Raw genomic sequence first — 18,938 nt, 5'->3', positions numbered from 1 at the left:
ATCCCCGTGAACAGTCGGGTCTTCTTCTCCTTTAGTGTGCATGGGAGTGTTGCCCAGTTCCCTTTTTAATATTCCAGTCACCTCGTGCCAGTCTTTCCCAAGCTCCTTTGCCTTGCCTGTCAGCGAGGTTGTAAATGGTTGGTGTGAAAACCACATGGCTGACAGATGCACAAAAGCAATCTGGGGTGTCATCTTAAAGTGCTCCCTGCTGGTTGTTTGGTATTCCTTCATATCTTTGTCACAACAGAAACTTTTTTTTTTTTAACATTTCTGTTTGCGTTTGCATTTTGGCTTCAGACCCGATGTTGTTCTGCAATCAATAACCGCTCATCGTATTCCTCTCAGGTTAGCTGGGGAATTTCCAGGTTGCCCCAGTTCCTCTGCAAACAAATACACGTATCGGTGAGAGAAAAGGAGGAACTTGTGTGCTGGAGGGAATTAAAAAAAAAAAAAAAGAAAAGAAAAAGCACAGCTCACAGAAGGACAAGGAGAACATAGCTGTAAGGCCCAGACGGTTTCTGGCAGCATGATAAGGTCAGTGGCAGCTGGTCCAGACAAAAGCTCGGCTACGTGTGGGTAGGTGGACCCCAGTGCACTGAACCGGAACGAGAGGGCTGCAGGCAGGCACACCTGATACCTGTCCCTCCCAGCGCTTCTGCTGCCAAGACCAAAATTAATGAGTAAAAAAAAAATTTTTTAAATACACAGGGCAGACTATTTAGTACACTGTCATTCTTTATCATTCTCTTTCCCCCCATCAGTGCTGAGCATAGTGGTCTGCACTTCCAACTCCTCTCATCACTTTCCCTACATCCCTTTTGAAAATGGAGCCAATTACAGAGAAATTTTCCCCAGCATGTCCAGCAAGGCAGTCTCTAATAAGGAGGATTGTTTCAAGTCTGCAGCTGTACGTAGGTTATCAGAAACACTCGTTTGTCTCATTGTAGAGGTAGGAATAGATGCCTATGGCTCACAATGCCGGTATGAAGTATAATTAAGCCACGGTTTTGAATAAGCATGTCCCTTGCTGCAGCTGACACCTGATCCCCCCCCTGCCCTGTTTTGTTTGCAGCTTACCATACGATTCTCATGACACCCATCCACCCACAGATAACCGAAAGTTACCTTTCTCTGTGCCTGCTGACGCAAACAAAAAGCCAGTAAAACTAACAGAGAAGTACTTCTGAGTCCTGTGGGAGCATCTGGGAGAATAATACATTTATTCTGCTGTCATTCGACATGAAAGTGTTGCGACACAGTTAAAATTTTAATTTGTATTGGACAAAGCGGAATAAAGAAATAAAGAAAACTTTGCGTCTTGCTGTTGTTTTTGTAGTTAAAATCAGGCCGTCATTCTATAAATAAAGAAAACAGCAGTGAAAAGAATACGTCTGCTAGAGACATGAATTAGTTTGCCTTTTTAACTGGCTCCGGTTGGGGAATTATCCAGTGTACAAGTTCAGTTCAACAAAGATGAACCCAAATATAACTGGCACGACAAGTACTGGTCGGAATGTTTCAGAAAGCTGGGAAACCTTGTTTTTGTAATTACTTAGCAAATACTTGATCATGAGACAGCATTGTGAATATTTGTGTTGACTCAGTCCTTCACTCAGTTTCTTGTTGACATATGTGGGCGTGTCCCTGTAATAATGGTTCAGAAGTATCAGGACCTTTTTAGAACTATAATTAATTTGTGAGTGATTGTTTGATCGTCATTATAATGCTCTACAACTGTATGTCTTTATTTGCTTTCACTCTGAACAGAGACGCGCTGAATCTTTTGAAGGGGTCTCCTGTTCCAAAAGCAACGCCAGCTTCGGTTGCCCCGGCTGCCCCGAGTCCTGCTCCTACCCCAGCAGCTGCCCCGCCACCCCCAGGCAGCAGACCCAACATACCTCCTCTCTCTGTTCCAGGGAAACCAGGAACACCAGTGAGCACTCACACTTCTTTACGTCACACACACACACACACACACACACACACACACACACACACACACACACACACACACACACACACACACACACACACACACACACACACACACACACACACACACACACACACACACACACACACAAAACACTCAGTGTTTTCAATTTGGGGTCATGTGTTTAGTCACGGATTTCCTCAGACAATCGTTCAGCTTGTAAATTGTATCATTCTCATCTCATTGGATTGATTTGTCAGTCTTAAAGCTGATAAACTTTTTTTTTTTTGGTCAAAACAGGGAAGCAACACAAACGGCATGTTTATTTAATTTTTTTTTGATTTGAACAGATTTCTATTTAATCATCAATGAAATGCTCTTTTTTCATATTTTTAATGGGTCTTTGTCACAATCTTGTTGCCAGTCTTTGCACGGTTGACTCTTTCTGTTTATGAGCAAATGGGACATGTCGCGACAGCACACTTGTCTTTCCTTGTTGCCTCTCTCATAATGCCTTTCCCTCCTCTCTCATTCCATCATTCATTTCCCTTCTGTCCTCTGTAGGGAACCTTCACAGAACTGCCCGCCTCAAATATACGGCGTGTGATCGCTCAGAGACTAACCCTGTCAAAGACCACGATCCCGCATGCGTACGCCTCCATTGACTGCGACATGGCTGCTGTCATGCAACTCCGCAAACACCTGGCCAAAGGTAAAACGAAAAAAAGAAAAGAAAAGAAAATACATGGCACGGAGTGAGTGTGCAAACATGAGCACAATTCTCTTTATGCACATGTGAGCGTCATGTCCTTCAGTGAGTGTTTGACAGAAAGATGTGAAGGGCAAATTTTCCGTGAAGATGCAGATTTCAGGGTTTTCACATGACTGCTCATGCATTAAAAAAAAAAAAAAAAAAATACATGTGCTCTGTAATGATAGTCATGTTTATCAGGTCAAAATCAACCTACTTCATCTCCATCCCATGGCTCTTGTCTGTCAACACAGTGAGGCAGATGTTTGTGTTTAGGACTTTTGGAAATGTTTTGGGCACTTCATCTTATCCATCAAGTTTTACCATCAGCTGCTTGGAGCAGATGATGGAGCCTCCACAGATTCCCTCTTCCGAACATCATAGTGTTAGTCTGGGGTAATCCCAGACTGACTCTTAAAGGAGCAGAATCAGCTAAGACTTGAGAACTGTGCCAAGTTTCACTCTATGCCTGAAACCAGATACCTGCTCACATGAGGGATCTTTTTCTTTTCTTTTTCTCTACTCTGTCTTTGAAGGCATCTAATATTTTTTAGTCGGTATTGTTTTTATAACTGCTGCTTAAAGGTGAAAGTTGACACTTCTTATAAGTCATAAATTGTGTTTAAGTGACATGTTAACAACTAGTCAGACCTACAGGTTCCACAAGGCAGAGTCACACCATGGTGTGATTATATGAGATATAGCTTGTCTTGTGTATTTATCAGCCACATCTCAAATGTATCATTCTACTTTCACAATATATAAGGCTGTCTTGGCTTGAAATTGCTCACTCTCATGTAAAAACATTAGATAACATAAGAACATAAGAACTCTTGCGAGACTGAAGGGTTTTGATTTCTGAGAAAACATTTTCCTCTGGTTCAAAATGCTTTAAAAAAGGATTCTTTGGTATATTCAGTCTGTGTGAGGCTACTGTATCAAAGGAAAATGGTTCAGGCTATTCACATTGGTAATAACACAGGAGATTGAGTGAAACTAATGGAATATGAGAAGGAAGTAGGAATAGCTTCACCACATTTTGGCAAAATGTGTTATGATTAGATAAGTTGGATTTTTTTCTCCCCATTTTCCTATTAAAAGACTTCCTTGTACTTTTTCTGTACTTTTAAACGTTTACTTGAACATAATATCACAGAAATGATCTGTATTTATTGCCGTCCTCAAACAAACAGTAAATCTCGCCCAGTCCGGACTCTGTGCCGGTGGAAACGGGACGCCCATTCCAGACCTATTAGAGAGGTTGTGTGTGTTCTGAGGGATTCTCTGTCCGGTTGTTTTTGTGGACTCTCATTGTTCAGGAGCAGTGTGATTTCACGGTTAGCTCGTTAATCATCCCGCTCGCAGCATTCATAACTGTCTGGTACTGCACTATTGGACTTTAGTTCAAGTTGGCAGTGCTGCTCGTCGAAGCCCGCACCGCCTCACTCGTATCACTGGAATAAACGGCAGTAACTGTGCCTCTTCGAGGGTGGCTAGATCTGCTCATCTCCATACGCGCTAACCCTACACCATATTGTTGCCCCACTTGTATTGCATGTATACTTCAACATCAGGACCCACCTGCCGAGTATTGTGCAGGGCCCCTCTTGTAACCAAAAGAGACCAAACTTGGCGTCGTCACACCATATCTATACTAGTCCTCGTAACGTAAACGCTGTTGTTATGCAAGATTACTCCAGTGTGAGTCCGGGCTCTTGGATAAAGACGTATCGAAGATAGATGGATGTAGTTCTGGTTTTTTTTTTTTTTTTTTTTTTTTTTTTTTTGCTGAACACCAGTTCACCAGAACTGTTAAAAGACGCTTGTGCAATTGACTTCACATGTTACTGGTTATAATGTTATGCCATCATTCCCTTAGTAGCACTCATTATTGGTAAGGATTTGTCTTGCACAGGATATGTGCAGTATGGGGGTTTGGGGATATCGAATGGCTGGTATTTGTTTCCCCATATATCTTTTGACGGTCATTGAATCAACAACACTTTTTTTCCCTTTTGTGTGGTTATCTAAATATGTCTTTGCATAATTGTGAAGTGAGAGGCACAACATACTCATGTGGATTCCTGTTTTCTTTTTTTTTTACCTTTACAGAACAGATCAAAGTGTCTGTTAATGATTTTGTCATCAAAGCAGCTGCTGTTACGCTTAAAGTAAGTATTGTTCCACGACCTTAATGCATATTGCACATTGTAATTACTTGTAATAGAGGTTGAATGCTCTGAATGGAAATTGTCACTGGTGTGTGTGTGTGTGTGTGTGTGTGTGTGTGTGTGTGTGTGTGTGTGTGTGTGTGTGTGTGTGTGTGTGTGTGTGTGTGTGTGTACGTACACTATTGTTCATTTTTTTCTCAAACCATCTGCAGTACTATTATTTATAGAATTTTTGATTTGCCTGCAGGTGTCGGATTCAATATGTATTTTTTATGTTATCTCGACAGATGTCCTGCATGCCATACTGTCTTAGATATCATACTGACAGTGATGTCCTTGAGCTGCAAGGCCTTAAAATATGATGGATGCTCATCTCAAAATGTGTTTAAAACATTTTCCATCCCAGTCATTGCCGTGGAGAAAGACACTGTGCTGCTGTTCACTTAGAGGAATGTGTGGAAGGTGTTTGGGGTTAGAAATGCATGGTGTCCTCTCGTAATTTAGTTATTCCAGACAAGAATGTGTCACAACTGCATCTGATAAGAACATTATTTCCTATTGCATAATAAATTTCACACATGTGAAAATATTGTTTGCTACATTGAATATTTCTCTGCCGCGAACATTTGCATGTAATTAATATCATTGGTGCACACACAGACAATATGCATGAAACACTGATAATTGAAGACTAAACCAAGAAACCTGGCTGTTTGGTACACGTGGTTCTGTAAATGTGAGGAATGTGGAACATACATGTGCATTTCCCACTTAATGCGGGTACAAAGTAGCAAGCCACTGAAATGCTCTGATAGAGCCCAGATGCCATGTGTTGCAAAAACACCTGTTTTTGGTTGCATTTTTAAAACAAAGATAAGTCACTCGCTGTTACACTCTGGCCTCAGTGCCCCAGTGGCCACTGTACTTTCCTGAGGTTGATGCAAGAACATCAGAAAGAGTCCATTCATTATCCATTTATCTTTCTCTTGTGTTGTTGAAACCCCAGCAATTCAGCATAGATCTTCTGTGGAAATGTTATATTGTTAAATGTTGTAAATATGTTTTCCGGATCAGGTATCAATATCTTTACATATTTCAATAAGTATTTTCACTTCCAATCCAATTTAACGTTTTAAACCTAATAATTGTTTCCTACACTTGCTGCAAAGTGACTTGTTCTTGGTTGTATCACATTATTATGTTTAAAATTAATTTTGTGTATTAAATTTTTTTTTATTTTATTGTATTTTTCCTTCATTTTTTTTTTTCTCCCCAAGGAAATGCCAGAAGTGAATGTAACTTGGTCTGGTGAGGGACCGCAAGCGCTGGATTCAATCCATATCTCCATTGCTGTGGCAACTGAGAAAGGGCTCATTACACCCATCATCAAAGATGCTGCAAACAAGGGCGTGCAGGAGATCTCCTCGAATGCTAAGGTAAAGATCACAGCAAAAAGAGGAGATATAAGCCCCTAAAAAGTGATAAAGGACGATGTGTACAGACTAAATCATCGGGTGAGAGTCTCCTTAAGGCTTCTTCAAGGACAGTTTTGTTTGGATTGCTTCGCTACTTGGTAGGTTGTATCTTAAATCTGTGAGGGTGTTCAGTGTATCATTATAGGTGGAGACACGGAGTTTTCTGGTAATTTGCACATGGGAGTAAATATAGTAATTGAGCCCTAACTGCAGCCACGCAGCATTTGTAGAGGTGTGCATGCCATTTAGATAAATATTATTTTATTTAAAGTGCTTTTTTCCCCCGATTATGCATCGAGATATCTTGAGTTGTAGATGGCTGTAGCTTTAGGATCATTTGCTGGTTGGGTTGCTGGTTTGATCTTTCACTGGCCACACATGGAGGATAAGGGAACAATGGTGAAATCTTTCTCCTGCTGATAGTCAACAGCTGAGGTCAATTGTCTAAATAGATGAATATGTTCATTAAACCTCATTCATAAGAGATACATTAAATAGATGCATTTTTAAGTTAGGGTGATGAGCAGCATAATGTTTTGCAACCATAGTTACACAGTAAAAATGTAGCATATTAGCATTATCTTAGATTATTAGCAACAGAAATAGTTGCAGAAACAGTAGCTGGAGTAGCTGTCATAGTATTTGCAGTGACAGGAGCTGAAGTCAAAATAAACAAACAGTGGCGACGGTACCAATTTAAAATGTGCAGGGAGGAGAGGCTGTGCAGTGGTTTCTGTGTGGAATACACCCAGTTTGTCCGTGGGCATCAGTGAGAGCTGTTGATGGTTGGGATGAGAGGAAGTGAATGGGTGGATAATGAGGTTTTCGACATGGTATTACTCAGATTCTAGCATTTATGACGAATCTGCAATGGTTTAAATTCATGTGATCAGTAGTTGTCGTATATGTACTGTAATTGCATCTGTGTTGACTGTCTGGACAAACTGCTTCAGTACTGAATGTTGCAACTGGTAACGACATTAAGTGCTTCACTGTGAAGGGAGGCGATCAGTTCCTCCAACAAGTCACTGAAAAGGTTAATGGTTGCAGCTGCATTTTCATACAGTTATGAAACATACAGCATATCATTCCTAATTTGCAATTCGTTTCATGAACCCACTGCCTTTTAGCTGCTTTTCTAACTAATAGTGAAGTCAAAGCAAAGTACTTATTTCATTTCATGCATCAGCTCCACATGTGGTGTTCTATGTATTATAATGTTGCATCCAATCTCTATAATTCCCCATATCATGAACATCAAATAAGCAAATTGCATGTCTGGCCCGATCATGAAATGAGCGGTTTCACAGATTTCGGCGTAATATGTAAAGAAAATATTAAGGCATTCAGTGCACATTCAATCACACATAATAACACATCATGCGATAAATTGAGATCAATTGTAGAGCACGTTTTCACCTCATTCATGCACAAACTGAACTCACCAGCGGCAAAGAGGTTCAAAGTCTTCTCAAGGACACTTTAACAGGTGGCGCTGATGACAGAACCACAGGCGACACTGTTGAACCACCTGACCCACAACTAGACATATACAGTAATTTGTTGATTAATTCCTTAGAAAATTCCCATGTTTCCCACAAGATTTACAAACTCAATCATGCGCAGGACTTGCAGGGACCTTGGAGGTCAGGGGTGTTAAACATAAGGCCCGTGTGTCAAATCCGGCTCCAATCTGGACAAACTATCAAGCAAAGTGTAATCATTTCAAAGAAGACATTGATTTGTTTTTAAAGCAAATGTATTAAGAGTATCTGACACAAAACAACACTGGGACCCAAACGCCATGCTGTCAGGGTGAGTTTGTAAAAGATATTCTGGCACTATTTCACTAATTCAGCCCATTCAAGATGAAATATGGCAGAATGTGACCCCATTAAACTGTGTAGAAACACCCCGATCGAGGGCTTTGGTTCCCACCCTTTTGTTTCATTGAGTCCTCCATGAATGTCTCGAAGAAAGGCTGTGGGCATTCTCTCTGATCTCACGAGCAGATATACCCATCACGCCAACCTACACAAGCAGCAGCCTCCAGAATGAGAGCAACTGGAAGTTTCCCAGGTCTGGTATCGATAGAGGAAAGTGTCTGTTTGTGGTTCAGGATTCGCACCTTGAATGTGCAAAAAAGACACTCAGCCAAAGAACTCGGCAAAGACAGCCATGTTTCATGACACCTGAGGGTCCTGAAGCTGTGGAACCACCACAGTTGTGGCAGTTAAAGGGAGACGCGTCGGATTGAAAAGTAATTTGATTGACACACACAATACTCAATAAAATAATGATAATAAGTCATTGCATTTACTTCAGCTGTGTGTCTGCATGGCTCAGTCTTTAGTTTGGCCTTTATGGAGAGGAATACGGCGAAGAAGGAGAGATCAGGTGGTTGGACTCAACCCCACTTGAGGACGTTCCACCTCCTCGCCCTGAAAAGCTTTTCAGTGGCTTTTGGCACACGTTTGTAGTCGTCGTCCTGCTGAATATTAAAATGCCATCCAAATGAGATCTCATAGTGGACAAATCGTAGTACACGGGACGCCCCTGTTCATTTCTCCTCCTGCTCTCATCAGCAGTGATACCGATAAACACAAGTGTGCCGTTTCTTCTGACCGTTTTGCACAAGCTATTAAAAAAAAGCAACTTCCCGTTTGGTGAAGAAATTATAATGACAAAACCAACCGTTAGAGTTTTTCTTTTTTTTTTCTTTTTTTGGGCTGCTGTTTCCTCTTTTCATTTAAAAGAAGAAAAAGGAAAAACAACAACCAAGCATGTGGTTGTGGAGAGAACTGAAGTTCCTCTGGTTCTTTATGTGCAGTATTTGCTTTCAGTAGTTTTAGATGGCAGATTTTCCCCATTATGGATCAATTTTGTGCCAAATGAAAAAGGGCTTTGTTGTTGCTACACTTGAATATTGTGAAGACAAATAACACAGTATCTGATTGCCTTTATGAATCCAAGTCAGAATTATATATCATTCACATGTTTCTAATGCATGAGAAGTAACAACGCGGTTCGCATTTCACTCTGGGTTTTTGCAGTCCTACCTCCATTCATGAGTGACTCTACTACTTCAAGTTAAATCTACATTTAGCCGGCATTTATTGGTCTCAAATCAAAATCACTTTGAGCTCGCTCCTGGCTCTTTGGGAGTCAGAGTGCTCTTATCTCAAATGTGCCCACTCCAGTGTGGACTTTGTCAGTGCTGGCCCTGCATTAACCTTTAACTACATTTTCATAAAAATACAGTTCATTTTCCATGATGCAGTGATGGACATTTAGCTCTTTCAGGCTTTCCCACAGTGAGAGTCAGAACAAGTGTAGTAGGAGCTGGAGGATATTGTAGAACCTATCCACTCATAGTAGATTTCTTTTCAGACTGTACTTGTATTGGCTCTCAACAATCATTCTCATCAAAACCTTAGTTGGCAAAGTGCAGACACCACAAATAACACCATGATCACATTTCCTCAGTTCCAGTCCGACAGTTGCATTGTGGTTTTCCAAAGCCTTGTCAGTCTCATTCATGCTGTAGAAGGACAAGCATTCACACGACCTGCCTGCTGTAATTTGTTCAGTAATTTGCTGCCAGATGTCCGATCTTCTGTTCTGGGTGTTGTCAATCCCCTTCCTTCATCTGTAGCAATGCACGGTCCGCTAGCTTCCATTTATGTCGGTGCTGGTTACGAGATGTGAATCTTTTTTCTTAAAAATCATATTTGAAAATGATTCCCTATAGCGTTCTGCCATAAGCTTTAATTAGTATATAACTGACATAACTGCTTTTCACTTTTAAATGAAACGTGTCAGAAGTTCGTCTCAGATAGACGTGTTTGTGTTTCTCTCATGTCAATGTTTGCTGCTTCGCCGGGTCTTTTATGTGTGAAGTTTGCATGTTCTTCCTGTGTGCACATTGTTTTTCTGGGGATGTTTTAGTTTACCTTGTAGATCAATTGAGGTTCAGTTCTCATTTACAATGTCGACCTGCCCAAGAGGCAGCAAGGAGGCACAACGAAATCCATAGTGGAGTTCAATCAGCAGGTTTAGAAGTTGGATGGATGAAATGTAAATGTTGTCATCATTTAAAAAAAAAAAAAACCTCTGTGTTTCTAATTGCTTCTCATTGAAAACAATTGTAATGAGATCATCGTCTCTTTTATAGTAGTTTATGTGTGTGTATGTATGGTGTACCATTGAATTGCACGCAGTGTCCCTTCTCTGTTACACAAAGTAAGAGTCTGCTCTTGTGTTTTTACAGGCTCTGGCCCAAAAAGCTCGAGATGGGAAGCTCCTGCCAGAAGAGTACCAGGGAGGCTCTTTCAGGTAAAGAGAAGACTCTTGCGTAAATGTGTGGAGTGATATCTTTAGTCTTTGGACTATCCCTAACCATGTAGAAGAGGTTTTTTTTCTTTGTAATTCTAATTCTGTCTCACCATTTGATCTCACCCAATAATGCGATAGTTGTCATACATTTTCACTATTAATATTTCAATCCGGTTTCACAGAAAAGAAATACATTATGCATGTTCTACATTTTATGTGAGCCTGAACAGAGCGTGGTCATTTGGAGACAAAGCTCATCAGTAACTATGCCATCAATTGCAGAAAAGTGGAAGTGAGGCTTTTTTAACTCATTAGAATTAATGGTGTCATTTAGACATAAATGGGGTTTCTGTGTCAGGCGGGAGCAATGAATTTCAAGGGAGATGCAGCTCTTTTGTCCCTTTGAGGATATATGTGTACATGCTTCCTCTCCCCCCCCCCCCCCCCCCCCATCCATCCCCCTGAGCAAAGAGTCTCATTAAGGCAAACATCAAACTGCCCCCAGGTCAGTCTTACTTACCATATACAACATATAAAAGGAAGCTGTGTTTTCTCCATGTTCACCGTCTGTTCCAGAAAATCAAATATTCACACAAACCCTCAGATTTTTCTCTCTTTTTATTTTTCTTCTTGTTGTAATTGATTATGTCATCTTTTGGCAAAGTGGAATCTGTTATAGAACCAGTGTTATATCCACTTAGTTAATCTGTATGCATTATCCTCATTTGTGGCAGATTAATAATGCATGATTATCAACCCTTCTTCATGTGTGCGTTTTCTTTCTTTTTTTTTCTTCTTTTTGTCCCCCCCGCCTCCCGATGGCAGTATATCAAACCTGGGCATGTTCGGAATCAGTGGCTTCAGCGCCGTCATCAACCCTCCTCAGGCGTGCATCCTGGCCGTCGGGACCTCCAGGGCTGAGCTGAAAATGTGCGAGGATGAGCAGACCCTGCGCACTCAGCAGCTGATGACAGTCACATTGTCCAGTGACGGGCGGCTCGTGGATGACGAATTGGCCTCACGGTTCCTCGATAAATTCCGTGCCAACCTGGAACAGCCGCAACGCATGGCCCTCGCCTAGAAGACATGGGCAGATCAATTGATGACAGAGATTGAAGAGAAATAATACGGCAGCAAACAGCTACATGACAAAGCTTGGATTGTTCTTTTACAAGGGAAGAGCGCTTAAATAAGACGCCTTACAGTGCACAGAGTAGTGTTGTGTGTGTATATAATGTGAAATTCAGCTTCTGGCAGATAAACATCAGGCTTTGTCATGAAGGTGCTCAAGGCTTCTTCCACATTAATAAAAAAAGTTCTGGCAGTGGTGCCAAATGTCACCAATACAGAGGTCCTACAGCAAACTGTGTCCCACATATTTTGAAATAGGTAGTTGGGCTACCATGTTAGTGTTGTGTACATATATTTAAGAAGGGCTTCTGGTTACAGCTCTATTTGCATTTTATCGGCTCTTGTGCGACTAATAATATACATGCAAATGGGCCTGTAAAGCCTTCCTTTTCTGTACATTTGTCAAAGATATTTATTACTGACCGATCCCATTTCCAACCAGGGTAAACCCAAATAAACCATTTCCCAGTTGTTCAAATTTCCAGAATCTAGTTCAATAACAACTGTTTGTTCATATAATTGTGTTGTAACACATTTGGACGACGTGTTCAGGTTTATGTGTACACGGGTTACGGTAAGCTTTGGGTCTTTGTCGATGGCAATAAAAGACACTGTTCAACCTTCAGATGTGTGTGTGCGTGCCTCATTAAAAATGTGTTTTCATCTACAGCTCACAGGGAAATCATGGCAGTATGTGCACCTCTGAGTGTGTGTTTAATTGGAATCTAAAGGGATTACATAACTATTTCATTCAAGCTAATTAATATAATTTGCCGGGCTGAGTGGACAGGTCAGACTGAGTTGGCAGATGTTTATCTTTGCTGTAAGCATTGGCTGAACAGCTGTTTACAAATGTATCCACACCAGTCAGGCAGAGCTTAACCCAGATATGAAAAAGTGCAGTCTGACAGTCTTCGAGATTGTGGATGAATCCACAAACACGTGAACGGTTGAGATTACAGATTTTCACACTACATATCTCTGAAGTGCAGCTTCTTAAATGAACGTATGGGAGTCGATACAGTGATGCATTTTGACAGTAAGAAAAAAATAAATAAAATCCCGCTCTTGAAGCACTTTATTATGGAATTCGTGGATATTTTTCCATGTGCTGCACCTCATTTACAAGATGGGTTTTCGCCGTTGAAATTCAGAATATAAATGACCTGAGGTGAGGTGGATTATGCAGGTAGCACTGGAGAAGAGCTACAAGAACAGCATTCATTTTTAATGTGGTTTTATCCAGGGTGGTCGAGGGAAAAATACCGATATGAATTCTGAACAACCTTTTTATCGCGACTGTCCTACGTTTTCTACAGCTGTTCACACACTTAACCACTTTACCACAACTGTGAAGCAAGGACATTTTGTTCTGTGGTTGCTGTGGCTTCACATTTAGAAATAGGATTGGTGGAGAGAGATAGACACAGGGAAGTGCACATAGGGCCAGGGGGGTTTGTGGTGGAGGTGGTACAGGCAATTGGCATGGCCCAGCTGTTTTCTACAGTATCTCTACTGTTCAGTAAGGCATTTGTAAACACACGGTGCTGGTTGCCAAGGTAATCGAAGGCTCACTCAAAAAAGAAGTAGAGGACGAGAACTGTGTTTTCTAGCATCTCAGCTCGAGTCACAGCTGATGTCCATTTAACAATTTCTATGACGTATTTTTCATTCCTTTTTTATGGAGTTGACATTCTTTCAAAATGTTCTGAGCCACAATCGTCCTATTAACAAATTAGACGTGATATTCCATCATCTGACATCATGTTCGCTCCACCGAAGTCAAGCGGATCCTATTCTTCATCTTCCGTTATCGCCTCCTCATTGAATATAAATGTGTCACTACCGTGTGAGACGCACTCATAATCCAGCCGCTGCAACCGTGAGCATTTATCTCTGTGCACAACTTCCCCATCTGCTGAGAAGAGATAGAGTGCATTCACGGTTCAACCGGAGATCAGGTCTAATGCACAAAGTGACACCACTGCATGAAAAGGTGCAATCAATGTATGAGCTGCCTGCAAAGTACAAAAAAAAGTATGCATATACAGCATGTGAAGGTGTGTAGGTGAAAAACCTTTGTTGGGCCGGTGTTGTCCATTGTTTGTTAATGGGAGCACGGAGTTGGTCCAACGCCAAGCAGGTGAAATCATATTCCTCTCTGAGGCCTTTTTATTTAATCACATTTTGCCATCAGCAGTACAACTGCTGGAGTTGTTAAATCGAGCTGTTGAACAATGCCCCTCCAAATATCAGCTCAGCGAATGCAGCAAAACAGATTCTGACATTTTCTCGGCTTTCCCGTCACAGCCTGACATTTAGTTCTGTGATGGCCACCCGCCAATCTCCACCCAGCAATCTTGTTATGTGTATCAGCTGGATAACAGAGCTGCCAGACGGAAAGTGTAAGATGTGTTCTCACCAAGGTTTTTGATGGACTGTGTGTGGGGTCTTGAAGATAATGTGGGGGCTCCTGCTGCCGTGTAGGTCAAGCTCAGGGACACGCAGCGTGGTGCGGAGCGGTGGAGGCAGTTGCCATGGAGACCAAAGAGGACGAGCGCATGCCTCTGTTGTGCTGATGCTTGAAAGTCTGATGAACATGTTGGTCTAGAGATCAAAAGTGACACCAGTGACTGAAATTCACATCCCCTGCATTATGATCTGGTTGTGTGTGGTCCACTTCAATTAGCCCCTTCTTCTTGATGCATTACCTCCAACCTACCAAAGTCTAGAGTTCATACAAACCACATTTGGCCACACAGACAAATGTCTAAACCCAGAAAAAAAATGACATTCACGATATAGTACATCATAGTATTCAGCAAATTATATATGAGCCTCGTAAAGAAACTTTACCCATCAATGTATAGAACTGATTTGTAAGAGAAAGTAGGTAAAACTAGCAGATGAGCAGAGATTTAGGACCAAATTAATGGAACGATGCATTTATTTAAAAGGGGTCAATTTATGGAGAATCTAGGTAATTAACAATCTAATTAACACCAGACAATTTATTAAAATACCAAAACAAATTTTAATAGTAATAGTTTTCAATAGTTTTAGTTCATTGTGAACTAATTGTTTTATTTAAATGGGCACTTTACAGTTTTTTTTTCTTTTTTCTGCTCCTTTTTATTCAGAAGTTTGGAAACTTTTGCTTTGTCTTTATTTTCTTTTGTCAATAAATAGATTTTTTTTTTTTTAAATGAAGGTATAGCTAAAAGGTAAAACAATACTGTTGGAGTCCCTCTACAATGTAACACACCCTATGTGATTAAATAAAGTAGCATGATTTAATTTTTTTATTTAAATCTTAAGTCTATATATTAATCAGATCTAAATGTCCACTGATTTGGGTGTAGGAAATGCTTTGCCAAAGCAAAAGGAAACAACACAAAACTGAGGAGAAATAACAACTTCCTTAAATAAAGTAATTTGCTTGATAAATGTTAAAAATTTCTAACCTTGCGTGTGTACTTCACATCAAGAAAAAAGGATTTGTACATATGTATCCTTTGTGGAATTCTGCATCTTGTTCTCAAGCAAAGCAGCAGACTGGAAATGAAAATGTGGACTCAATCTGAATGATTCGCCAACTTTCATGAACAAACCGATGGTGATCCAGCATAATTATATGATTACCTATTTGTCTGTTTTGCCTCCCAGAAGTCCCGACTTTTCCCACATACACAGAGACAGCAACTGCACAGCATTTCCCTGTGTGAACAGGCTTTGTGAATAATCACCGGGGTTGGTCAGAGCCTTGTTCTCATCCACATTATCTCACGCTCAAGTTTGTTCAACCATTGTTGACAGGATTTCCTCTGCTCTCCCCCTTTTACCCTTACTACCAGCACATCTCTATTCAATTGTCTTTTAGCTGGCATGCGTACTTTACTCCTGCTCTCCACGCCTGCTGCAAAGTGCCACCTTAAACTTCCACTTCCTTCTTCTGTCTCAGGTCTGCTGCTCTCAGAACCATTTCTCATTTGCTTCAGTTTAAACATAATTTTCTTTACAGCTCAACATCACACATCCTGTTTGACACTTCTGAAGGGTGTCATACGTAAATTCCCCTGAAACCAAGCAACATCTGCAAACATTGCACCTGTGGGACGTCCTGAGCTCATGGCCCTTTGGTGTGACAGTGTAGATGACGTTGGACATTCCAGTTGGCTATACAGTGCTGCTGTGCCACTGTCCAAACATGCCCTCTCTGCCGTCCCAGCACCCAAACAGAAATGAGGCTCTTGCGTTGTTGTTGTTGCAAAGTCCAGCCTTTTGAAGCAGCCCAGTCATACTCCTATGACGCCGGGATAACTCACTCAACTCATGAGGCATAGCCTGGCTCATAGTAACACAACATCGACACAATGCCTAACAACCCTGATCACTTCCTTGAAGGCCTCCGACCCCGGCAAGAGCAGATATACACACCTGTTATTTTAAGTTCAGCCAATGTTATCACCTCACATAATATATATTGGTCAACCCAGTGGAATCAACATCTGTACAGAGTTCTTGTTCCTCTGGGTTTCCTGTAGAAAAGGGATGTTTTTGCAACCAAAGATTCTGCCCTTATTATAAACTTTGTACATTGATTGTGAGATCATGTGAGATCCCAACAATACCCAAAGGGTAAAAGGAAGTATTAAAACCGCATGGACAAGGAAGACATTATATAACTTGGTCATTATGGTCATTGACATTGTATTTCTTTAAGGAAAGTCAATCTCCAGGCCATAAGTACGAAAGGCGGTGGGTGCACACAAGGACACGCCCTGGGGACATCATGTGGTACACCATGTGGTGGACAACATTACACCACATCTGTGCAAGCATTCAGTCTCACTGCATGTTTGGAGCATGAATGGTGGATTTGATCTTGCTGCTTCTGTGCATATATGGACATCATGCATCTCTTCTATGGACATTCCAGTGATGGTGCTGGCTGAAGGGGAAAAAGATACGTTCCCAAACAGGAATGCCGCCATCAGTCAGCCATTGGCACAAGTCCTCCCGCCCACAAGGACATTGGATGAAAGTGTATCCGTATGTTTTTTATTCAGTGAGAACCCAGGAAAACTGTCATGGAAATTTCTTTTCTCTGCTGGATGACCACTGGCTGACTCAGCAGTCTGCTGTTTAATTTAGGGTTTAGTCATGTCGAGTGTACAGCTGTTCACTGCCAGAATTTTCTTTTTCTTTTCATGCTGCTGTAATGTCATGATAGCCTACTAGAGAAGACCAGATAATAAAAACAACATCAGTCAACTGACTTTTCAGTTTATTATTCAGGTTCACATCTGTACATTTAAGCTCTTTAATTACCATAATATCCCAAACTCACTTCACACAACCTCTTGAAGTTGGTAGATTCAACCAGGGTGAAAGGGTTTGCTTCACTGAGACGGACTGACAGTGACTGATAGTTCTCCATTGTGCCTGAGAGTGTAGACCAAGTCAATTCTTTTCTGATTTAGATGGTGGGACATCACTCATAGACTCAGTTACACATTGACCCAACTATTGATTAAATGAGTGGATCATTTTGTCACTCATCAAAAACTTTATTGAATCACATCAGTGAAGGTTGATCAGAATTCATTCAACACATTTCAAACACAGATGCACAGGTCAAGAGAGCTAACATGAAAATCAAAGTGAAAAGAAAATGAGCAAACCACAGACTGTTGTTTACCGTTATTTTTACAAATGAAAAAAATGTCACCATAGCAACGGCTGAAACAGGAAGTTACTCTGATCCGTTGAGCAGGATGTGTGAAATACTTGAACGTACAAGTCCTCATCTTAACCTTTGCTCCCGAAGTGAAATCACACTGAATTTGTGTTTAATTCATGATGCATGCATCTGTTTATACATTTTCCTTTTTTCATCTTCAAAGTGTTTAAGACCCTCTGCTAATGTGCGAAAGGAGCTTGACAGAAAGAGCTCTAAAAACAGAACTTTCCAATTAAATAGTGATTTTTGCATTCCCAGCGATCTCATTTGTTGAAACCAAGCAACCTCTTCTATCTAATCAGTCCAGTCACTGCTTGTTTGTGTGCAGATTAGATTAATAAGTAAGGATAATGTTTGTTCATTTATTTAACGACGTACCATGTACACACTGCCGTGTAGCAAAGTTAGCACAGTGGCTCCCATGGAAAATAAAATATGTCATGCCAGAAAGCAGAACGTAAAAGTGTCATTAAGAAACTTGTTAGTTAATGTCGTTGATGAGCGTCATAATGTACTATCATTTTATCTATCCCACGTGAGTTAAAGAAAGCAAGAACGTTCCAACTGTTCCCAGATTTCCATTTGACTGCCAATTTTCCTCACACGATTACTCATAATGTGGCCTTTAAAGCAGATGAAAATAGCAGTCAATACCAAACCTCTAATGTTTTGTTTTTTTGATCAGGGTGATTGAACAACCGTGGAAGGTAGCTGAATTAAGTGCTGCCTGCAGCAAATGAGCATGAGTGAGTGGGAGCAGCTTTTCCTCTCCAAAAATGTAAATGAGCAGTCTAGTAATAATCACAAGGGCAAATTATTCCTCTTTGTGTCTTATCCTTCATACCCATTACCTCAAACATCCCTGCATGTCAGATCTTCATACAAACAAGTCTGGAACTGCGAGGGATGGAAGCACCATGTGCTTGAGTGAAATAAAGACTGCTGGGAAGTGAAGAGCCAGGTCACTCATTGTTTGACGACTGTTCCCATGACTACAAACTTACAGGTCATGCTGAGCCATTAGACACTCTCTAAGGCTGGTTGGTGGGGAAGTCACACTATTACAGCATGTCATGTTGCATTACAGCATGTTTCTTATCTTTCTGTTTTTTATATGTACTATATAGTCTTTATGTTACACAATCGGACGGAGACAACACCAGATTTGTTGATGGGGAGATTCCAGAAACCTGAGATGACTTCCTCCATCACCTGATGAAGTGAAATGTTAGACTCAGACTAAGAATGGAGGTTTCACATGATGGGAGTGGGAACTTTCGATGTGGAGATTTTTAAGATAAATGAAATCTGAATGCCTGTTAGGGTTTAAGTTACATAACTAAAGTTTTAATTCAGTAAAATGCTTTATTTTTAAGTGATGGCTGCTTCTGGATGTGTT

General features: G+C 40.9%; 1 protein-coding gene across 1 annotated transcript in view; it reads left to right on the top strand.

Moving 5' to 3' along the window:
- The window catches only part of pdhx (pyruvate dehydrogenase complex component X), a 28,310-nt gene extending 15,889 nt beyond the window's left edge, over nucleotides 1–12,421 (top strand). Inside the window, exons 6-11 of the mRNA XM_080504500.1 lie at nucleotides 1,768–1,933; nucleotides 2,498–2,645; nucleotides 4,797–4,855; nucleotides 6,133–6,291; nucleotides 10,601–10,665; nucleotides 11,491–12,421. Of these exons, the coding sequence (XP_080360626.1) occupies nucleotides 1,768–1,933; nucleotides 2,498–2,645; nucleotides 4,797–4,855; nucleotides 6,133–6,291; nucleotides 10,601–10,665; nucleotides 11,491–11,746 (853 nt within the window). The 3' untranslated portion in view covers nucleotides 11,747–12,421. The remainder of the gene's footprint in view (nucleotides 1–1,767; nucleotides 1,934–2,497; nucleotides 2,646–4,796; nucleotides 4,856–6,132; nucleotides 6,292–10,600; nucleotides 10,666–11,490) is intronic.
- The last annotated feature ends 6,517 nt before the right edge of the window (nucleotides 12,422–18,938 follow it).

This window comes from Blennius ocellaris (genome assembly GCF_963422515.1).
Source record: "Blennius ocellaris genome assembly, chromosome: 11".
Lineage (NCBI taxonomy): Eukaryota > Metazoa > Chordata > Actinopteri > Blenniiformes > Blenniidae > Blennius > Blennius ocellaris.
This window is presented reverse-complemented; position numbering and strand designations above follow the sequence as displayed.